General features: G+C 39.1%; 1 protein-coding gene across 2 annotated transcripts; it reads right to left on the minus strand.

Moving 5' to 3' along the window:
• Window positions 868–4,649, minus strand: LOC18770743. 2 transcript variants are annotated; one of them, XM_020569444.1, is made up of 6 exons: window positions 4,163–4,649; window positions 3,815–3,988; window positions 3,505–3,678; window positions 3,032–3,121; window positions 1,821–1,940; window positions 868–1,239 (listed from the first exon to the last, which is right to left on the minus strand). In XM_020569444.1, exons 1-6 carry the CDS (start codon window positions 4,412–4,414, stop codon window positions 1,180–1,182), a joined length of 870 nt encoding a protein of 289 aa, XP_020425033.1. In that variant the 5' UTR covers window positions 4,415–4,649; the 3' UTR covers window positions 868–1,179. The 2 variants fall into 2 exon arrangements, with proteins under 2 accessions (XP_020425033.1, XP_020425034.1); XM_020569445.1 differs by having other exon boundaries at window positions 3,508–3,678; window positions 4,163–4,645.

The following is a 20,783-nucleotide window of genomic DNA, read 5'->3' on the forward strand; positions in this document are numbered from 1 at the left end:
GGGAGGTCGTGGCGGGGTGTGTGACCATGTGGATGTCAGGACTGGGCTTGGGAGAAGAGAGAGGAACAGAGAGAGAGGTAGGGGTGTCTTGAGAAGTTGTGTGGTGGGACGGTGGTAAGTGTTGGTTGCTGGGTGGGTGATGTTGGATAAGGTTAGAGTGGTGGCGGTGAGGGTGGCTTTGGGTTGGGTGGTGGTTGTGGTCTTACGGTGTGAAGTTAGAGGAAGGGGAGGGGACGACAGAGGGAGGGAGATGGAGAAGAAGAGATTTTTTTAATATTAGTTTTTTTTTTTTCCATTTTTGATTTTTTTTATATTAACAAATAATTACATTATTTAATTATTTAATTTTAATTTTTTTATATTAATATTTTAGTCTGCTTAAGCAGAAAAAGTGGGGCCTGTCATCACTTATGCTAAAAAGACTAAAATAGTCATACCACGTCATTAAAACTGACAGAGTTATTAATGGAGATAACGATAGGAGGCAAACTGGAACACCAAACCTTGGTTAAGGGGATTAAGTGGGCCATTTTAACTTTCGGAAGGTAAGGTGAGATTTGACCAAAGTTTCAGAGGATACTACAATAAATAAGCCTAAAAAATAAGTAGGTTTTACCCGAGAACAATGTGCCTTGCTCAACACAATGTGAACGAATGTCCTTACCACAGATTTTACTTTGTTTTTAAAGAAAAATATTACCAACAAAACATTATGGTTGAACTTGAATGATTAGAAATACAATTCTCGGGGCTTTTAGCTCAAGTGGTTTAGAGCAATTACCTATGCACCAAGGTACTGTGTTCAAATCCCCCTTCCCCAATATCGCTTGTATAAAAAATAAATAAAAATACAGTTCAAGAAAGGGATGGCTAAGGTTCCCTACCTCCAGATACAAACTTCCCCAGAGGTAAGGATAGACCCAAAATAAAATAACGGTCCATCTTACAAGTGACTATCAAAGACCAAATTAAATTAAAATCTTGCACATGATTCCAAAACTATCATTTTGCATCCGGCATTTAAATGTGTATTAGAAAATACAATACACTAAATGGAGAGAAAAAGTTCATGTCCTTCAATATCCAAAAAAGATTGGGGGCAAGACATTAATAAAAAGGGTAAAGTGAACAAAAGGACATGACACTTTGTTAGGCAAGTTAGCTATACATTTAAAGATATCATACCAAATGATCCGATTGTTTTTGTTTCTTTTGTGATGGCCCAGAAATAGTCCCAACCTGAAACCACAGCAGAAGTTCAGATACATCGTTTTGCAAGAATGCAATAGAAGCATTGCACCTTAAATTCTCACATCAATATTAATCCAGAGGTATTTGCTGCAAATTTCATTTTACTAAATAAAGAAACTGTTAATTTGTTGTTATCTTTATTTGTTTAGCAGAAAATATCTTCACATTTAAGATGATAGATATGTTTTCTTGGTAATTGCTAATGTTCTATGCTTAAAGAAATTCAATAATTTTTTGTAAATTTTGGAAACTGGAGTTTGCCACCGACCAGTGAAGGTTATTGGCAGCCAGCCAGTAAAAGGTGATCACTGATGTTGTTAAATGAGTTGTTAAATGAGTCTTTTAGTACTTCTTACTTCTCTATTATTTGATGGGTCTTTTAGTATTATAATGAGTATTTTAGTGCTTATAGGAGTGTTGGGGAGCTTTATTTGAAGCCTATAAATATTAAGTGTAACTTATGTCCCAGGCAACACCCGCATCCCTATATCTCTACCCTACAGTTCAGACGAAAAATCATCAACATAGAGAAAGCAAAATACCAATAAGTTAGAAAGCAGTATGCCTACCATGCTTGAGAGTTGTTCCTTGATGTAAGTCAATGATCTCAGCATCGCTTCAAGAGTGTCCCTAGTCAGTTGAAACTTCACCTCGATTTCATCTAAAGGAGATTTGGTATAATCTTGCAACTTGAAAAAATAAATAAATAAATTACATAATGTGTGTGAAGAAAAATGACCAAACAAATTAATGGGACCGCCACATGAAAGGGACGACAAACTTTGAACTTTATTAAAGAGGCACACATGCATGAAGTCATTGTCAAACTATAACCACCAGAAGCTATATAAAACTCAAGAAAGTGAAGTGCAAAGGAAAGTCTCTTTAATCCCATTTCATTTTTATTACACAGCTGGGCAAACAAATCAGATGCGTATCAGCTAGCATAAGAACTCAAGCTTGAATTGAAACCGATCACTTGTCTTAATGAAAACCATTTTAACAGAAATCGTCTTGCAGTTGTTTTGTTTGGGAAGTCTGTTTAAATAAAAAGTTTTAGTAGTATAAAAAAAAATTTAAAACAAATACAAACTAATTTTAGTTGGTCTTGCAAAAATTTCCAATTCCATATGGGGAAAGATTTGGTGGTGGCACTTATATGGGGAGAACTAAGGGAGCTTGGAGAGGTTAAGGCTTAAGAAGCTTAATATATGTTAGTGAGGTATGTATCAGTTTTGGGTTCATTAAAAGATTAGAAGGTACATCGTAAATTGAAGGTGAAATGGTATTGGTATAGTACTATATTTACATGATATTTTACCGGTCAAGTAAAAGAAAAATGTTGATAATTCTAGTTAAAATGGGAAGGCGTGCATTTTAGGGTTTAGGGTTTTGCTTTTGCAACTGGGATTTTAATGAGTTAAATTATATAGAGAATATAATAAGCTTTACATTGAATGCTAGTTTGCTATTTTCCTGAAATCCACGCAGTCTTTTCATTTTTCAGTAAAATCTAAAGGGCAGTAGAATTCTGGAAAACTATTTGGCAGCAATATATGCTCATAACATGTTTCTTGTACAGTTGTACTTGATTATGTTTCATAAGTCCCAATCCCATGAGATTTTGAATGCTTAAATTTTATATGTGCACCTTTCTATTTATATATATATATATATATATATATATATATATATATACACAGTTGACCTCATTCATGCTATATTTCAATTGCCTTGTTCGAAATTCTTTTGGAAAGAATTCTTCTCAGAATTTACCTACCTTAAGATTGATGACAGCCACTCTATTAGCCGGCCCTGAGTTACAGTTCTCCATGGTCCAAGTCATTGACTTTAGGCGAGGTAGAATTCCCTGCATATCAAGAGAAGTCAGTAGTGAGACGATTGGGAATTCCTAAACCTATAAACATTCCCAAAAAAAAACATGATATCCAAGTTTACTACAGCTGAAGGGAGAAGAAAGAGATATAAGTTGCATGTTCAATCTAAGACCTGAAAAATCAAACTAGTAGACATCTTTTTCTACAACATAAACATTTTTGCCTTGGAATCTATTAAGAAACCATAGAGAAAACTAGAAGCGTCCCACATCCAATAATATCATTACCACATAAGGTTCAAAAAAACACCAGCATAGCCAATTATATTAGAAAGAATGCGACTTGCAATAGAAAGCCATGAAGTAAGTATGAAATTAATTATCATACAAGAAACCAATCAAGCAATCAACCTCACCACCTGAAGAATTGGAGGAGACATGGGAGTGAGCCGAGACGCATTGGTCCCAGTAACAATCGGTGTTGATGAAGCTCCAAAATCGCTAAATGAGCATGAGCTACCCAAAGTCGTGAAAGATGGCGGCACACTTGTCTTGACCTGATACGAAACACTAGTCCTTGGCAATGAACGCTGGGAAAAAAAAAAGAAAAAAAAAAAGCAGAGTTGAGTATACGAATGACAATGGCAAAGAGAACCCAGAAAACATATGCAAAAACCGATCAAAATGCAATTTTAAAAACTCGGGGTCAAAGTAGGTGCAGCTAACCAGCTGTTCTCGGGCTACTTCATCCTTCCATTGAGACTGATACTTGTGGAACAACACCACCAAACTGCTCTGCAAATCGAGCGGTAAATCGGGAGGGAAGAGCTTCAAAAGGTCATCACCAGTGAAGTTTTCATGTACCCATTTTCTGATAAGCGATCGAAGGCATGCCAAAACCTGTTATTTGCCAAGAAAAACAAATGGGTATGTAAATTTGTTAAGAAAAACAAATGGGTATATAAATTCGTTAAGAAAAAACAAATGTTATGTAAATTTTTTCTACAGAAATTAAGAGAGAGAGAGAGAGAGAGAGAGAGAGAGAGAGAGAGAGAGAGAGAGAGAAATACGTACGGGATGGAGTTGTGAAAGAGAAGGCAGATTGAGGAGAGATTGGAAGTGGGACTTTTGGTGGGGGGAGTGGAGACCGGTTTTCCTGGTTTTCCAGAGAGTGCAAAGCAATTGGTCAAGTGCTTCCTCTGATTTTAGGGCTGATAGCTTATGCAATTGCAGGTGCAGTGTGTCCTCCATGACCTCCATTCTTTTCTCATTTGTTCTGTTGGGTTCTTGTGGCTGCTGCTCTGAGTAGAAGAAGAGACAGCTCATGCGCCGACGGGAGCCACACGGACCATTGAGGAAAAGCCCAGTCTGACCTGTTGTGGGTCATTGGCCAGCCCGGCCGTTGTTCAATGGGTTAGGCTTGAGCTAAAGTGTCTAAAGTCTAGTCCAACTCATACATCCAACCCATTTGAGCCGAAGAATGTCTAGCCCGGCCACCCATAAAAGTTCTGCCCGCAAAGCCATATACAATAACAGTTAACTTTAAAATTAAAAAGGGGTTAATTTCATTTTACTACTTGAAAGTTTCCTGAAATTATGATTTTACTACACAGTTTTTTTTCGTCTAAACTTCGTATCTAAAATTTGATTTTTCTACCACTTTCATCCTCCGTTAGTTTAACTATTAAATTATCCATTAAATGATGACTTGACAATCAATGGCCTATCGAAACTCAAATATATTGTGTCACATCAGTTGATAAAAAAAATTTAAATTATCCATTAACAATTAAAATAATTGAAAAAAAATAAACTCTCTGTCCTCTCTCTACAACTCACGAGTCACAACACACTACTTTTCACCCCACCCCCATTCCAATCGCCCATCACCTCCCCCATTTCTCTCTCTCTCTCCTCCCTTCCTGAACCAAATCCGCATCCTGCAACCCGATACAAGTAAATCCCAGATGCTAAAATCAACACCATAACAACATAACTGATTGCGATGCCAGCATCTACCCCATTAGACAACGAAGACGAAGAAGAACTCAACTGAAACACAAGAAAAATGTTGTTGTGGTCGATGCTGATGTGGTTTCCATATGGGTCGTTGAACTCTAGGTTTTGCCCAGTATCAAACTCAATGACAAGCAACGGGGCGACGATGGGGATGGTGGCGTTGGTAAAGAGTCGAAGTATTGGCTGGCGAGGGTGTTGGGGGCGAGGTGGAGTTGGAGAGGACAAAGCATAAGCTGAAGCCTAGGCTTGAAGCGATCTTGGGGAGGACGGAGAAGACACAGGAGGTGGAGAAGGAGGTGGAATTGGAGGTGTGTTTCATGGTGAGCTCTGTTGGGTAGAAGATGCGGCCATCCCTAATATAGGGAGGACTGGTTCAGGTACGAAGGAGAGAGATGGAAAAGAGAGAGAAGGAGGAAGGTGATGGGTAGTTGGAATGGGGGTGGGGTGGAAGGGGTTGGTGTGGAAAGGGGTGGGTCATGAGTTGCACAGAGAGGAGAGAGAGTTTTCCACCACAAAATTTTTTTAAATTTTTTTCTTGAGTTTTTTCCATTATTTTAATTGTTAATTGATTATTTTATTTTATTTCTTTTATTTTGTAATTTTTATTTTTATCAGCTAATGTGGCACAATATGTCTGAGTTTAAGTGGGTCATTGATTGCCGTGTTTTGACCCCAAAAAAACTTTGATTACCACGTCATCATTTAACAGATAACTTAACAGTTAGATTAATAGAGGTATGAAAGTGGTAGAAAAATCAAATTTTAGGTAGGAAGTTGAGATGAAAAAATTTTTATGTAGTAAAGTCATAATTTCGGGAAATTTCCAGATAGAGAAGGATGGTATACCATTAGATAATCAAATCCTTACAAGATGAATAGCATGTATTAGGTAGCCTCGTTAAAATCTCTCTGAGGAAAACCCAAAGGGACAAAACTTCATATGAGAAAAGAGAACCACACATGCCAGAGATTACAAGAAAGTCAAACATAAAACACTATCAGGAGAGTCCTCAATTAGATAATCCCGCAACCAAAGTGTTGGGTTAGTAAACCAAAAAGACAAATCATCCTCACCAAGATTGAAAAGCGCAAGAGGATCTACAAACCCACTAGTAGTACAGGGAACAAAACAAGCAAAAAAGAAAGGCAATAAGGCGAGAATTTGTCTAATTTCCTCAACAAGAACCCCTTTCGCAGCATAGTAAGTGTCACATTTCGGGATCGGCTCCGCCGTAGCATGATATTGTCCGCTTTGGGCCTCCCTCTCTGCCCTCAAGATTTGTTTCTGGGAACTCATGAGCAACTTTTCAGTGGGTCACCCATCCTATGATTGCTCTAGCCCCAACTCGCTTAACTTCGGACTTCCTATGACTCTGTAGCCAGTAAGCTCCCAAAAGGTCTCGTGCTAGATGGAGGTGAGCATGTACATATAAGGCACTTTACCACCTCTCTGTTGGTCGATGTGGGATGTTACAATCCACCCCCCTTAGGGGCCCGATGTCCTCTTCAGCACACTCGCACCACACGGTAGAGTGACTCTGATACCAAATTGTCACATCCCGGGATTGGCTCCGTCATAGCACGATATTGTCTGCTTTGGGCCCCCCTCTCTGTCCTCGCGATTTTGTTTCTGGGAACTCACGAGCAACTTCCCAGTGGGTCACCCATCCTGGGATTGCTCTAGCCCCAACTCGCTTAAATTCAGAGTTCCCATGACTCCATAGCCAGTGAGCTCCCAAAAGGCATCGTGCTAGATGGAGACGAGCATGTACATATAAGGCGCTTCACCCCCTCTCCGTTGGTCGATGTGGGATGTTACAACAGGTCTTTTTCTTGAGAAGCAATTGAAGAGCAGCCAAGGAGTCAGACTCAACTACTAAAGGCGAGAAGGAAGTGTCCACCGCAAAGGATATTCCAATTTTTAGAGCAAACAACTCAGTGGCCAGTACCGACAGCAAACTGGGTGTACGCATCACCACCACACCACAAACTTGACCATAGGAATTCCTTACCACCACACCAACCCAACTTAAGCCAGAGGCCAAACTAAGCGCACTATCAACATTGAGTTTAAAATAACAAGGAAGAGGAGGTTGCCACTGTTTCTCAGGAGTCGGCAAAGAAGACCGCCTATAATGAAGAAGTAAGATATTCTAAAACTTAGCATCATAGTTTTTCACACAAAAAATAATTTGCTCACGGGGCAAAACAACATAATCAAACAAAACAACATTACAAGCATTCCAAAAAGACCAAAGAACAGTCGCAAACAGAGAGTGTTGGGTACTAAGGATAAGGTCCCACGTAGCTAGCAACCAGCTTGCAGTGTCTTGACAAGGTAAAGCAACAAGAGATGAAGTCCAACCCAATTTTTCCCATACCAAGGAACTAGCCACACAATTGTGAAGAGCATGAAGAGTTGTTTCAACCTATCCAAGGCAAACTTAAACAAAGGACATTTTGGGTGATTTTTCATTGATAAAGCACATCAAAGGTAAGGAGGACATTCTAGGCCAAAGGCCATAACATATGTTGCACTTTCGGTGGTACCTTTAACTTCCAAAGATTTTCCCACAACTTCTAAAAAGTTGAAGACGAAGACCTAGAGGTAGACAAAGAAGCCATCAGTAACCACTCTTGACCGTATACCAGCCATTACGAGTAAAATGCCAAATGTGACGATCACCATTATCACATACCAGAGGAATAGAGTGAATGAGCTTAGCTTCAAGAAACGTAAAGAGATGATAAATTTCAGAAATATTCCAATGTCAGCTAGCAGTAATAAGAGCACTTACTTTTGAGTCCACATGAAGGATGGGGGTAGATTGAACAGTAAAATTAAGGTGGTGATGTACCTATCGATCACCATAAATTTTTTCTAAACGTCCATCTCCAATGCGCTAGCGAAGACCACAAGAAATGAGCTCACGACCCTACAGGATCGATTGCCATGTGAAGGGTGTCGAACCCTATTAGGCATGCAAAAAATCAAAGTCAGAGAAATATCGGGCTTTGAACATCTGGGCGATTAAAGAATTAGGAAATTCCAGGAGACGCCATCCTTATTTGGTGAGTAAGGCTTGTTGAAAAGTAACAAGCTTGCGGAAACCTAGACCTCATTCAGTCTTATGCTTACTTAGAACTTTCCAATTCTTCCAATGGCTACCTTTCTCACCACCCTTCCGACCACCAATAACAAGCAAAATACCGTCAATCTCGGAACATAAACTAGTATGGAGGCAAAAAAAAACCTCATAGAATAAGTAGGCATGGCCTGACACACAACTTTTATAAGCACCTCTTTTCGAGCTTCGAAGATAAGTTTGCCTTCCCAACTAGAGATTTTCTTCCAAACACAATCTTTAATAGCACATGAAACATGTGTTTTATATGTTTGCCAGCAATACTACGAAGACGCAAGTAGCGTTCATGACAAGGGACAACTGGTACTCCCAATACTACTTGGATTTGGACTTGAACTAGCTCATAGGTAGACGAGCTAAAACAAAGGCTGACTTTTTAAAATTTATTTGTTGTCTAAAAGGATTTTCGTACCTGTGCAAATAGGTTAAAACCACATGAAGTACTTGCAAGAATACAAGGATATTGTAGTATAGATGCTCATGCAAGGTCGTTTTCCTCAAGGACTATTCAACAATTTATGTAAAAACAAACTTTAATTAACTACTTGAAAATAAAGGTTAAGAAGGATGATTATGAAATCGTTTAATACTAAAAACAAATGTTGATTAAAAACAAATATGATCAAGGAAAAGAGTTTTTAAAAACCAATTTATAAAAACACTAGGGTTTCACTATTACCTAGCAATCCTATGAATTTTTACCAATTACTTATGATCTACACATGCCACTTTGAAGGTTAGGTTTTCCTAATTTAAATTCTACTCGGAACTTCCAACATAGAACGTATATCCAACATTCAACCCGTCTAGACATTCGGATCAAATCTGAACAAGAAAGACTCATTATGTTTTGTGAAAACCCTTTGAAAAACCATGCAACCCTTAAGACATGGTGTTCATCTTAAGTGAAATTACAATAATCACAAGAAGCCAACATCAATTTCAGGGAACCTTCCGACCAAAATTGCATCCAAATACTTTTCTATAGATCCTATTGGTGATTAGGCATTAAGGCAATTAGATAGTTTAAAACAGTGATTAACAATTCAAAGTATGCATGCAATCAATCATAAGCAATTAAATAAAAATTACATATTCATGCTAAGGTTCAAGGCTTCACCCTAGCAAAAGAAAATTAGTTACACATATTCATAACTGAAATCATGGAGAATATTATTAAGAAGGAAAAGAATGAAAACACCTTAAAGTCGCAAAAACTCCAAAATCCTGACAATTGCTCTCCACAATGTCACATTCAAAAGCCAAAAAAGAAGTCCCCAATATTGCCGTGAAAATCAACTTAAATACCCCATACAAACAAGCTGCCCTCTCCAGCTTTTCTATCCCCACTAGGAAACTAATTAAAATAAAATAATACTAGGACATAAAGTCCAAATTGGACTAGGAGACTCTGCATTTAAATTGCCCCAGCCACGTTTTAGCCTCAAATCTCCTCCAAATCAGGCCCAAGATTGCTTGTTTTAAAGATAAAAATATTCTGAACACTTCTCCATAAGGCCACAAACCCATCCGAGGTCATTTTGGGCTTTAAAGTGCAATAAAAGCCCAAAACGTCACTATTTCAGCATCGTGTACTGCTCCTTTATTTTATTGCCAGAAAATAACCACTGGGTAGAAAAATCTGAAATTTCAATACAATCAAGCTAAGTGACTCATGAACGTCCTCCAACTGGAATTACTCCAAAATTCATCCATTTGATTATGTTTTGCTCCAGAGGAAATCAAAAGTCCTATAGTGGAAAATATAATTCAAAGTATCAAAATTTTTCCAAAATATTAACCAAAACATACTAAGAATAGGGTTAAATATATAATATAAAATCTACTCATCAAAATACCCCCAAACTTAGCTTTTTGCTTGTCCTCAAGTTAGACACCTGGCTAACACTGAACTAGGACAAAATTTCTTCCTTCAAGTTGCAATCCATAGCAAATGTTAAAAACTAGAACATTTGTTCAATAGATCCAAATAATCCTACCACAGAGTCTAAGCTATTTAGAATCAATTAGAAAAGAATCCACAAACTTCCTTCGGTGTAAAGTGAACCATCATAGTTAAGGAGACTTGACTAAAACCCTTACTTCTCATCCCTTTTATGCATACTTCACATACTTATATAATCATTCTTTTTTCTTCTTCTTTTTCAGTAACAGTAGTGGTTGTGCAATGTCGGTTCCCTTAAGCTTTCGATTCAACTGTGTAGCGAGCTTTAGGTCAATGTCTCCCAAACCACTCGGGCTTTAGGGCACTAGGTGTAGAACACTTCGAAGGACTTATTAACTTGAGCTGAAAAGGCTACGAAACCAACTAACCACCCTGCCCCATGCCAAAATTTTACCGTTTGATATGAGAATCACTGCTGATTAGGTAGGACTGGCCCGATTACTAGGCAAAGCCTCGGGTGAGATAATTATTACTTGATGACACATACTATCTTTATTTATTGAACAAAAATTAAAACACACTTAGACAAAAAGTAAGTATTTCAATCTCACTCCCCACAAACCATGTTGGTGTGATGTGCAAATTTCAAAGTATAATTCATAAATTAGTGTCTAAGCAACGATAAATAGAAAAGACTCTTCTGTGGGATTAATCTTCACCATGTCCATTTGTTCTAACGTTTAAAATAATCTATGAATATTAACTTAAAAACGAAGATTTTAAACACAACTCAAAAAAATTAAAAATCTAAAATTTACTTTCCCACCCCCAAACTGAAATCACACATTGTCCTCAAGGTGTGGAAAAGAAAATAAAGAAGTTAAGAAAAATAGTAAAGCCTACAATAAAACATAAAAAAGGGTAATCTGCTGAATTGCCCCCTGAACTTGTACATAACTCTCAATTTACCCCCTGACCTTTTTTTTAGCGAATTAAAGGCTCGAATTAAAATTTTATTATCAATGTTCCCCCCCACCGTCAAAATTCGAACATTTCATTCATTAATCCGTCTATTTAACCCACGTTGACTCTTTGTTGAGGGTTATTTTTGTCATTTAGCGCGGATTCAATTAGCAACCTCTCTCATACACTTCGAACATCGCTTTCAGATTGATAGGGTTAGAAAGGGACCGAATTGAGGGTGGGAAAAAGGACGAAATCTAAGGTTGTAGAGGGACGATATCGAAGGTTTGTGTGTGTGTGTGTGAGAGAGAGAGAGAGAGAGAGAGAGAGATGAGGAGGAACTTATCTGGCAGTGTTGATGGATCACACAGAGGGAGTTCAGAGTTGGAAGATGGCAATTCATGGATGTTGCCATCAAAAGGTTTGCTATTGTGGGAAGGTAGCAAAAATTCAGACTTCTTGGACCTCTTCACATCTAGGACGAAGATTTTATGTTTGTGCGCAGGTGAGTTGAATTTTGAAGTTTGGGTTTCAAATTCGCAGTTTTGAGTTTCCACCTTTTAAAACTCTGTGTTTGCAGAAACGTTGTCAAATGTGGGAGTGGGGTGACCCTGTTATGTGCAATAAATCTAAGCAAACAATTCCAGGACTACTGAGGAGAATTAACAAGTTGGAAGCAAAAAAAAAAGAGAGGGAATTCGAAGCTGAAAAACCTATGGTTTTGGGTGTCATTGTGCATGTTTGGGGTTATTATGTGCTTGATTTTGAATGAAGATAAAGGCACCAATGGGCAGCTGTAGACAGGGATGGGTAGTTGGCATTTTGGTTTAGGGTTATAAAGGGATGGGTGCTTGGCATTTTGTAATGGTTAGAAAGGGATGGGTGTTTGGGTTTTGAAATTGGTAGAAAAAGATGGGTAATTGGCAATTTGTAATGGTTAGAAAGAGAAGGGTGATTGGCTTTTTATAAGGGTAAGAAAGGGTGTGTAATTGGTAATTTTGAGTGTTGTGACCATTGTAATCAATGTAAGAATTGTTTTGGTGAATGAAAATGCAAGCTGTGATTTTGACAATTGAAATAGTAACTATCACACCAAATGAACTGCACTTCAAAGTGTGCCAAAATACAGCATTTTAATTCACATGTGATTACATCAAAGCTTGTCCAAATTCAGTTTAAAAAATACATCTTCATCCATTCACTTCAAATCAAAATCAGTTCAAAAATACACTATCAAATAGATTGCAAACCAAAATGTTCAAGAACACCAAATAGAACATCACAACTCTTCAACCATTCACTTTAAATTTCTGACTAAACTCTCCATGGCCTTATTCGTTTTGCTGGAGATTTTAACCTAGGCCTTTTTGGAGAAGTTACCATTGATTGAGGTTGTGAACTTGAACCTTGATGAGCTTGTGAACTTTGGGCAGGTTGTGAAGGACCTTGTGAACTTAGGGCAGGTTGTGAAGGACCCTGTGAACTTTGGGTAGGTTGTGAAGGAACTTCTAAACTTGAAGGTTTGACAGGTTGGGAACTTGAACCTTGGGCAGGTTGTGAACCAGCAAATAGATTGGTCTTCCTTACGACATGGGGGGTATGAGCTCCTCTTTTAACCTGTTGCAAGCATAGATCCCTTAAGCCTTCAAAACACACTACAATAATGCAATGATTGATTCAAAACACACCACAATAATCCAAGTACTTACATTAAACTTTGCTCTGGCTTGAGTTTGTTGTTGTTCACTCACAACCCATCTGCTTCTCACAACACCTCTGCCTCTCATAACACCTCTGGCCCTGACAGTTGTTGTTCCACTTGCAATATCAACACCTCCATTACCAGTTGCAGCTTCTCTTCCCCTTGCACCTCTTCCCCTCACAGCTCCTCTTCCCCTTCTATTGCCTCTTGCTTTAGCACCTCTAGGTTGCCCCTTCATTGTCAAGAGCAACAGATCACATGTCAACATAGCAAAAACAGTCCAATCACATGTTAACATAGAAAAAACACTCCAATCACATGTTAACATAGCCATTTTCAACAAACAAAATGTGTAAACAAATAAATTAAGAACAATTCTAACCTGTCCATTTTGGGTACAACTAACAAAATTGTGACCTTCTTGTCCACAGTTGTGGCATGTCATTACAATGCCATACATTTTAAGTTTTGTTGCCCCTTTTGGTATTTCTTCAGGTTCTTTATTTCTGCTAAGTTTGGGCCTTCCTGGTTGGATGTGACAAAGAGGTGGTTTGATATGTACATGCCCTGTTTTTCTCTAAGCCTTATCATATGCTGGCCTTTTGTAAAGTGGATGCACAAAATCCAGAGATTTGTGCTCACTCTTTGCTATTGCAGCCAGGGCATGTCGACATGGAATTCCACTTAAGTCCCATTTTCTGCAGGTACATGTTTGCCTTTCTAAATCCACAACAAACATAGCTCCCAACATGCTATTAACTTGATACTTCGCCCCACCAGCATACAAAGCTATGCAGTGGCCACTTTCCATTGAATTCTTTTCCACAATAGCAAATATTCTTGGACCAACCTCATGGGGCCACACTGTCTCTCTAAGTCTAGCCATTCTAAGCATCAAGTAGGTTCTAATTCTCTCCAAAATAGTAACAATGGGCTTATCCCTTACTTCTATAATTGCAGCATTAAAGCACTCATACAAGTTGTTTAGAAGTATATCACACTTTGGGACTATACTAAAGTGTTATCTACTCCAACGAGCAACTGGTCTCTCATCAAGCCACTTATAAGATGCCTCAGATTGACCCAACATCTGGTCCATTTCAGCTTTAAATACAGGTATTGTTGTTGCCCTAGCTGCTGCCCATAACCTCTGCTTCAAAGCTGTACTAGTATGGCCTGCAAGCTTGAAATTATTGTGCTAGTGCCTCACACAATGCCTGTGCTCAGCATTGGGCATCAAAGCATGAAGGGCATTTCCTAAACCCTTTTGCTTATCAGTAATGAAAACCCACCTATTGCCATTTTGAATACCTACATATTGAAAGAATATGTCAAAGAACTAACTCCAAGTCTCTTTGTTTTCAACTTCAACAACAGCAAAAGCAATTGGATACATCCCATTATTTCCATCAAACCCAACTGCACTTAGAATCTACCCTGGATGAGAACCCTTAACATGGCACCCATCAAAACCCACCACTGGTCTACACCCTTCCACAAATCCTTTTTTAAGTGCTCCAAAACATATATAAATCCTCTTAAAAATAGGATTCTCACCCTGCAAATCAGTCTTCACAATGATAGTACTTCTAGGGTTATTGCTCTTTAACTCCTAACAATAATCCCACAACCTACCATATTGCTCTTGAATACTACCTTGAATTCTTATTTTTGCAAAACTCTTGGCTTTATAAACTTGAGCAGTTACATCTATGGCATAATGTTTCCTTATTAACTTCATGAAATCTTTCACTTTTATCTTGGGATTATCTCTTAACTCCTCATCAAACGTCTTACACAGCCATGATGAAGTGGCATACTTGGTTCTTTGCCTCCTTCCACATGTATGCCTTGGAACATATGTCTTAATCCTTATAGTTGGACCTTTTCCCACATGAGAAGCATACAACATCCATGGACATGGAACCTTTTGTTTATTATCTCCTTCACATTTGAGCCTCACCCTATTCGAATCATTCCTCACCCACTTCTATGGCCTTGCACATGAAACTGCATAATACCTTATTGCTTCCCTACACTGCTCCATGTTGGTAAATTCCATTCCCAAATGAAATGCTGGCTTCAGCAAATCAGATTATCTTCTAAACTGCTTAAACCTATGAGCTTTCCTTCTGAGGCTACGGTTTTTTACACCTTCATCCTCATCAGACTCTTCGTCAAGACTTACAAGTTCATCGGTATTGTAGTCTTCATTGTCAACCTCACCAGGCTCTTCATTGTATTCTTCATTTTCTTCATCAACTATATGTTTATCAAACAAGTTATCATCCTCTTCCAAGACTGTCTTCAACCCTTCTTCATTTGACTGGTCAAACTCAGAGTCAATTTGTTCACCCGTTTGATAATTGTTCCTATGATGGTAGGGTAAAGTTCCCCATTGTCTCGAAAACCTATTGACTGGTCAACAAGTCAACTTTCTTTTGTGTGCGAGCGTGCCACTGCTAGCAATGAAAATCCTAGCAGACTTCTTAGAGATAGATAACTTGAGCCCCAAGTTACTGATTTCTAAACAAGCGATTGTGAATTTGGGTGAGGAATATCTCCCAAGTAAGTCCTTTTCTTGCCTCAGACTGGTGAGGACTTCATAATTTTTCACAGTACAAAACTGGTAGTTCTAGCCAGAATAAATGATAAGAAAGTGAACTATTTTTAGGTAGAACTGCCTTTTACAAAGCTCAAAAAAGAAAGACCAACTCTAAAAAGACAAAAAGAGCTCTTAGACTTTAGTTTCTGCCTAGATAAATGCTTTTGATCCGGGCTGGACTGGGTATATCTGTATTGGACTGGACTATCAACATCTTTAACTGTCAAGTTTTAGCTGTAAATCGATACCAACGTTCGAGTTTGGTAGAGCTTTAATCTATTTCAAGCCCCGGAAGGCTTTTTGGACTTGCAGAATTGGGACCTCTTCAGTCCAGAAGGGGCAGAAGTGGCTGGACTTGAGGATCACTGAGCTGGAACTGCACTGTGATACCTGTTCTGCTTGATTAGGGCTCTCTATAAATTTGTTGAAGTTTTCATATTTGATAAAAACCTGTACTCTGCTTGATTTGGCTTAAGCTGAACCAAATTTGTAGCGAGATAAATCTCGCTTTGAATGACTATTTCTCTGAAACTGAACTGGAGTTAGAGATTCTAATTTGTAGCTGACTTGTTTCTTGTGGATCAATAAGCTATTAGTTGCTTCAGTGTGTTGAAAGTTTTTGAGATCAAGTGATCATTTTGAGTTAATGTTTTTGATTGATTTTTTGGCTGTCCCTTGATCTGTTCACCTCCTCTCATATTTATAAAAAATGCTGGAGTGGGTTTTCTAATCTTTTAATAATTGGTGGCAAAATTTTCCAAAAGATCTTTTTGTTTTAAATGCAAAGAAAAAGGGAAGTTATCTGTTCTGGCAAAGAAGAACCATCAATAATCAGTTTCATGGAGATCTTTTCCTTGCTTTTTTGAAAGAATGACCAATCCCCTTCGTTCTTTGTTTGTTCTTGGAAAAGAGAAAGAACACAATTTGACGTGATGGTCAGTTTGCTTTTCTTGTTTGAACAACTCCCTTGCTTCCCACTTATCTCCTGAGATCGTAATTTGCTTATCTCTTGGAAAAGATCACCTGCTCTGATGTAGAATTGTATAAAAAAGGATTATGATCTTTTGGCAGCAGAGTTTCAGGGAAGTCTTTTTGTTAATGACCTGCTTTCATTAATTACCATTCAACTCTCTTGTGATAGTTGAAATTGTTGACTTTTCAAAGTCAGGTAGTCATGTGGGTTCTGAGAATAGACTTTCCAAAAAATATGATGATCTTGTACTCTGGGTTTTGAGATCAATGGTGAGTATTTAGATGCTGGGCCCAATCCAATTCTTTTATTGATTTGCTCTAGTGGTCAATTGCCATTTAATTTGGCATTTTTTACAACTCTGCGATTTTGTAAAAAACGTGGGCCTCTGATGTGGTTTTGGGCTCTCTCTCTTTTTTGAATCAAAGCCCAGTCCTCTATACTTTTCTATTTTGTGGGCCTTTCTTTGCCTAGATGGGCTTGCACGTGCATTTCTTTTTGGCCCAAACAATGCCCCTTTAAGTCTGAATTGTTTTTAAACGGTTTCAAACTTAATGATTGGCCAATCAATGATGCGCGCCATTTCCTGCCGTTGCACTAGCGCACGTTTGCCTATTCAACTAGACTTTGTGGGGAAATGGGTATTTTTAACGGCTATTTTAATCTGGGTAATTTCTTCACTTCCCACGATCTTTCTTCAAACTCTTTATGAGATTTTTTCAGAACCTTATTCCTGTTCATCCAAAACCTGACGCTGTTTCAGCTTCCATTTCCCTTCGGAAACCTCTGATCTTTCGCTCGTTCTTTCAATTTTCCTTGTCTTTGTAAGAAACGAAAAATGTCTTCCCCAAAAACTCGTGCCAAGAGCTCCTCTTCTTCGCGACCTCCTGTTTATCTTACTGAAGATGGGGTTGATCGACATGCAATCAAGGTTCGTAGCAAACTTCACCCATATACGCAGAAGAATTTGGATGAAAACATCCTTCATCTGTTTGAAAACACCCTTGTTATGGGTCCTCATTGGTTTGGCTCTGTGCCGGAAGAAATAGCCGATTTGTTCAAGGAAGATGCTAACTCCTCTGTGTTTTCAAAGTTCTATGCCTCTGGCTTCTCATGCTTGGGTCATTAAGAACTTGAGTCATTCGTATCCTTCAAGTGAAGTGAGGAACAGCCAGTGAGGTGGTCAAATTGGATTGACAGGCTTCTCCTGAGGCATGGAGCTTACTGGAAGAAGGTTGGAATTTACGACGCAATTCTTCTGTCTAAGCACTCTGTCAGTAGAGATGAGAATCTGCTGGTTGCTGCTCTGTGCTTCTGGAATTCTGCCAGCAACACTTTTAACTTCCTTCTGGGCCCATGACTCCGACTCTGCTGGATTTGGCTCAAATATTTGGGTTCAGGCCCTGTAGGAGGCCTGCTGATGCTGTTGGTGACTACCATAGAGGGAAGAATCGAGAGACTGCCACGATCAACCAGAACTGTTCTTTTTCCAATTTTTTGAAGAAGTTTAGCACTGAAAATGATAAGGATCAGCAGCACATGATGTTCCTTCTATACTGGTTGAACAGGTTCGTTTTCCCTAACCGTTCCTCAGCAGTTCTGCTAGATTACAAGCATTTGGCAGAAGCTATGCACAACCATGCTGATGTAGGGCTTGGCCCTACAGTTCTAACTCATTTGTATAAGAACCTTCACAGCCCCACTCTGGAGAATCCACTGAATATCTCTGCCCCTGGCGCATTCTGGATGATCGAGATCTGGCTGCAGGTTTATTTCCTAGAACTGAGGTTTCCGGACATTGTTCTGCCTAAAGACCAAGTTATGGCGGTCCCCTTGATGTCGACAGAGGTGCCTAAGCGCTCCATTGAAGAATACCTGATGTTTTTTAAGCATTGCACCAAGAGGTTTGCTGCTCAATGGCAAGTGGTACATAGAAGAATATACCTTGGTTCTAGCCTGGATACAGACTCTTTGAGAAGGAGCTGGAATTAGAAGAAGCAAAAATTGATTTCAGAAAAAAGTTTCTGAGTGTGAAGCTGCCCTGGGATATGCCTTTCAGTGGGGGAAAGCCTCCTAATTACCATTTGGGAGCAGAAGTCTATCATCCCAACTTCTGTGCCAGGCAGCTTGGCTGCCCCCAACTCATTCCTCTCAAATCCTATAGAAACTATAATTGTGCTACCTCATGAAGGGAGTCAGATGATCTAGACGTGCCCAAGGACTGCAGGTGCTTGGTGAACAAGATTAATAATAGTGTGGACACCCTCTGCTAACCCTTTCCTCTTCTATGTAGTTACTTCTGTTATTACTGTTGGAAACCTGGAGCTTCCTTTTGGTGACGAGGAGGATGATTTTGAGACTTTGGCAGAACCAAATGCTGAGGCAACTCCTTCTGCCAGAAAGAACAAAAGAAAAAAAGTCACTCAAGCTCAGGACAGTGCTGTTCAGCTTGATCCCCTAGGTAAAATTTTGGTATCCAATTATGTCGATTCCTTTTGATCATCTCTACACTCATTTCTAACTTCCTTCCTTTGTGCAGTCGAAGCCTCCCCTCCTCCTTCCAAGACAAAAAGATTGAGAAAGAGGGCTGTTAGTGAGTTTGAAAGGACAGAAGAGCTTGCAGCAGTTCCCACTAAGACCACAGAGACTGATGAAGAGCTGTGAGAGGAGACAAAGAAAAGACAAAAGATGGAGAAGAAGAGGTGAGATCATAGCAAAAGATCCCTTCTTTTTAACACAATTTTGGCTTTTGTATTGCATCTCCTTTAACTTGAGTTCTGTCTTTCTGCAGGAAGAAATTCCCATTGAAGTAATAGCAGCGAGTATTGAGCTAGCCAAGAAACAGCAAAAGGCCCGAAGAACAGAGCCCACCAGTTCAGAATTAGCTCTCTTTGATGATGTAGAGGTAGAACACTCTGCTGCTGTTCCAGTATCTGAGGTAGTTCCTATTCTTTCTTAATTCTATCTTGTTTCCACAGTCCTGCCTACCTCTATCTTTCTAATTGAGGTTCCTTTCTTTCTAGGTAAAGGATGACATAACTACTGGGACTTTAGCTTTGGTGACCAGTCCTCTCAAACCTCCTATTGTGGCTATAAGTATCACTGTGTCTTTTGCACTTCTCCTATTCAATTTTTAGCATGGAATTCACTGAAATCATTTCTTTGCAGATGCGTATCTATTCCATCCCTAGTTCACCAGCTACGACCACATTTGCTGATCCAGAACTGGCAGAATTTGAAGCTATAGATCTGGATGCTCAGCTGGACAGGCTAGAGCAACTCAGCTCTACTCATGGTAAGGCCAAATCTAAAGTAGTGGATGAGGCAGTGGACATAGTAAAAATATGGCAGTCAACAGAGCTGGACTTGAATGAGAATAAAGAAGCCGTTGACCAGCTGATGAAGGATCTGGACTTGCTGCATAGGGAGAACATGGCTCCCAGACCTATCCTTAAGCTTAGTTTAGGCCTAGCAAGAGATGTGCTCAATCTCCACACTAGCTATAAAGATCTTAAGCCCTCCTTCGATGCTTCTGAATTTTGCAAGGCTACTCATAAAGCCAACTTGGCCGATTATGCGAAACAGAAAGCAGAACTGGACCAGATGGTTGCGGGTTATAAGGAGGCCAAGACCGCTGCTGACAAGCTAGAAAGAAAAATTGAAGAACTTCAAAAGCAGCTGGCTGGGTTGAGGGAGAGGCAGAACAAACTTGAGGTTGGACTGAGCACCAAGACCAAGGCCACTTTCCTTATGCAGAACATGGTTGCAGCTTCTAGGCTAGCATTGGAGATTGCAGAGGCCTCTCTTCATCAAGGAATGCTTCTTCAGAAAGAGATCTCCACCAAGAAAACTAGATTACAAGAGACTCTTAGGAAAGTAGGGCTTTAAATTTTAGATTTTGAATGTAATAAAGCTTAGTCATGGAAAATGACTATATTTAATATAAATCTTATTTTTGGGTGGAACTTTTGCATTTTCAATCTCTTCTAATTGAAATGAAAATAAAAGAATGCAGGGAACAAAACACACTTAAAATAACACTAAAAAGCACAACTATGAACAAAATTCAAACAACAATTCTATCTTGTTCCTTCTCTATTCCAGGATTTGTTTGCACAGCCTATGAATCCCACATAGTTGGATAGAATTTCTTCAGCCATTTGCCATTGATTGGTGTAGCATGAATATCTCTACCTCGATCCTGTAATCTGTATGCTCCCAATCCAAGGACTTGCTTGATTATGAACGGACCTTCCCATGTAGGTGACCACTTTCCATAACCAGCTATGTGTGTTCCGAGGGGCAAAACTTCTTTCCATACTATTTCTCCTTCTTCAAAACTTTTGTTTTTAACTCTTTTGTTGTAGGCCCTTGATACAGCCTA

This window comes from Prunus persica, chromosome G7, assembly GCF_000346465.2.
Source record: "Prunus persica cultivar Lovell chromosome G7, Prunus_persica_NCBIv2, whole genome shotgun sequence".
NCBI lineage: Eukaryota > Viridiplantae > Streptophyta > Magnoliopsida > Rosales > Rosaceae > Prunus > Prunus persica.

Bases quoted from the DNA above. Each gene is read 5' to 3' on its own strand.
- LOC18770743 (XM_020569444.1), bottom strand. From the start codon at position 4,414: ATGAGCTGTCTCTTCTTCTACTCAGAGCAGCAGCCACAAGAACCCAAC. The intron at 3,989-4,162 runs GTACGTATTTCT...GGCAAATAACAG, and splicing joins CTCTTTCACAACTCCATCCC to GTTTTGGCATGCCTTCGATC. The intron at 1,240-1,820 runs GTAGGCATACTG...CTGTGGTTTCAG, and splicing joins AGGAACAACTCTCAAGCATG to GTTGGGACTATTTCTGGGCC.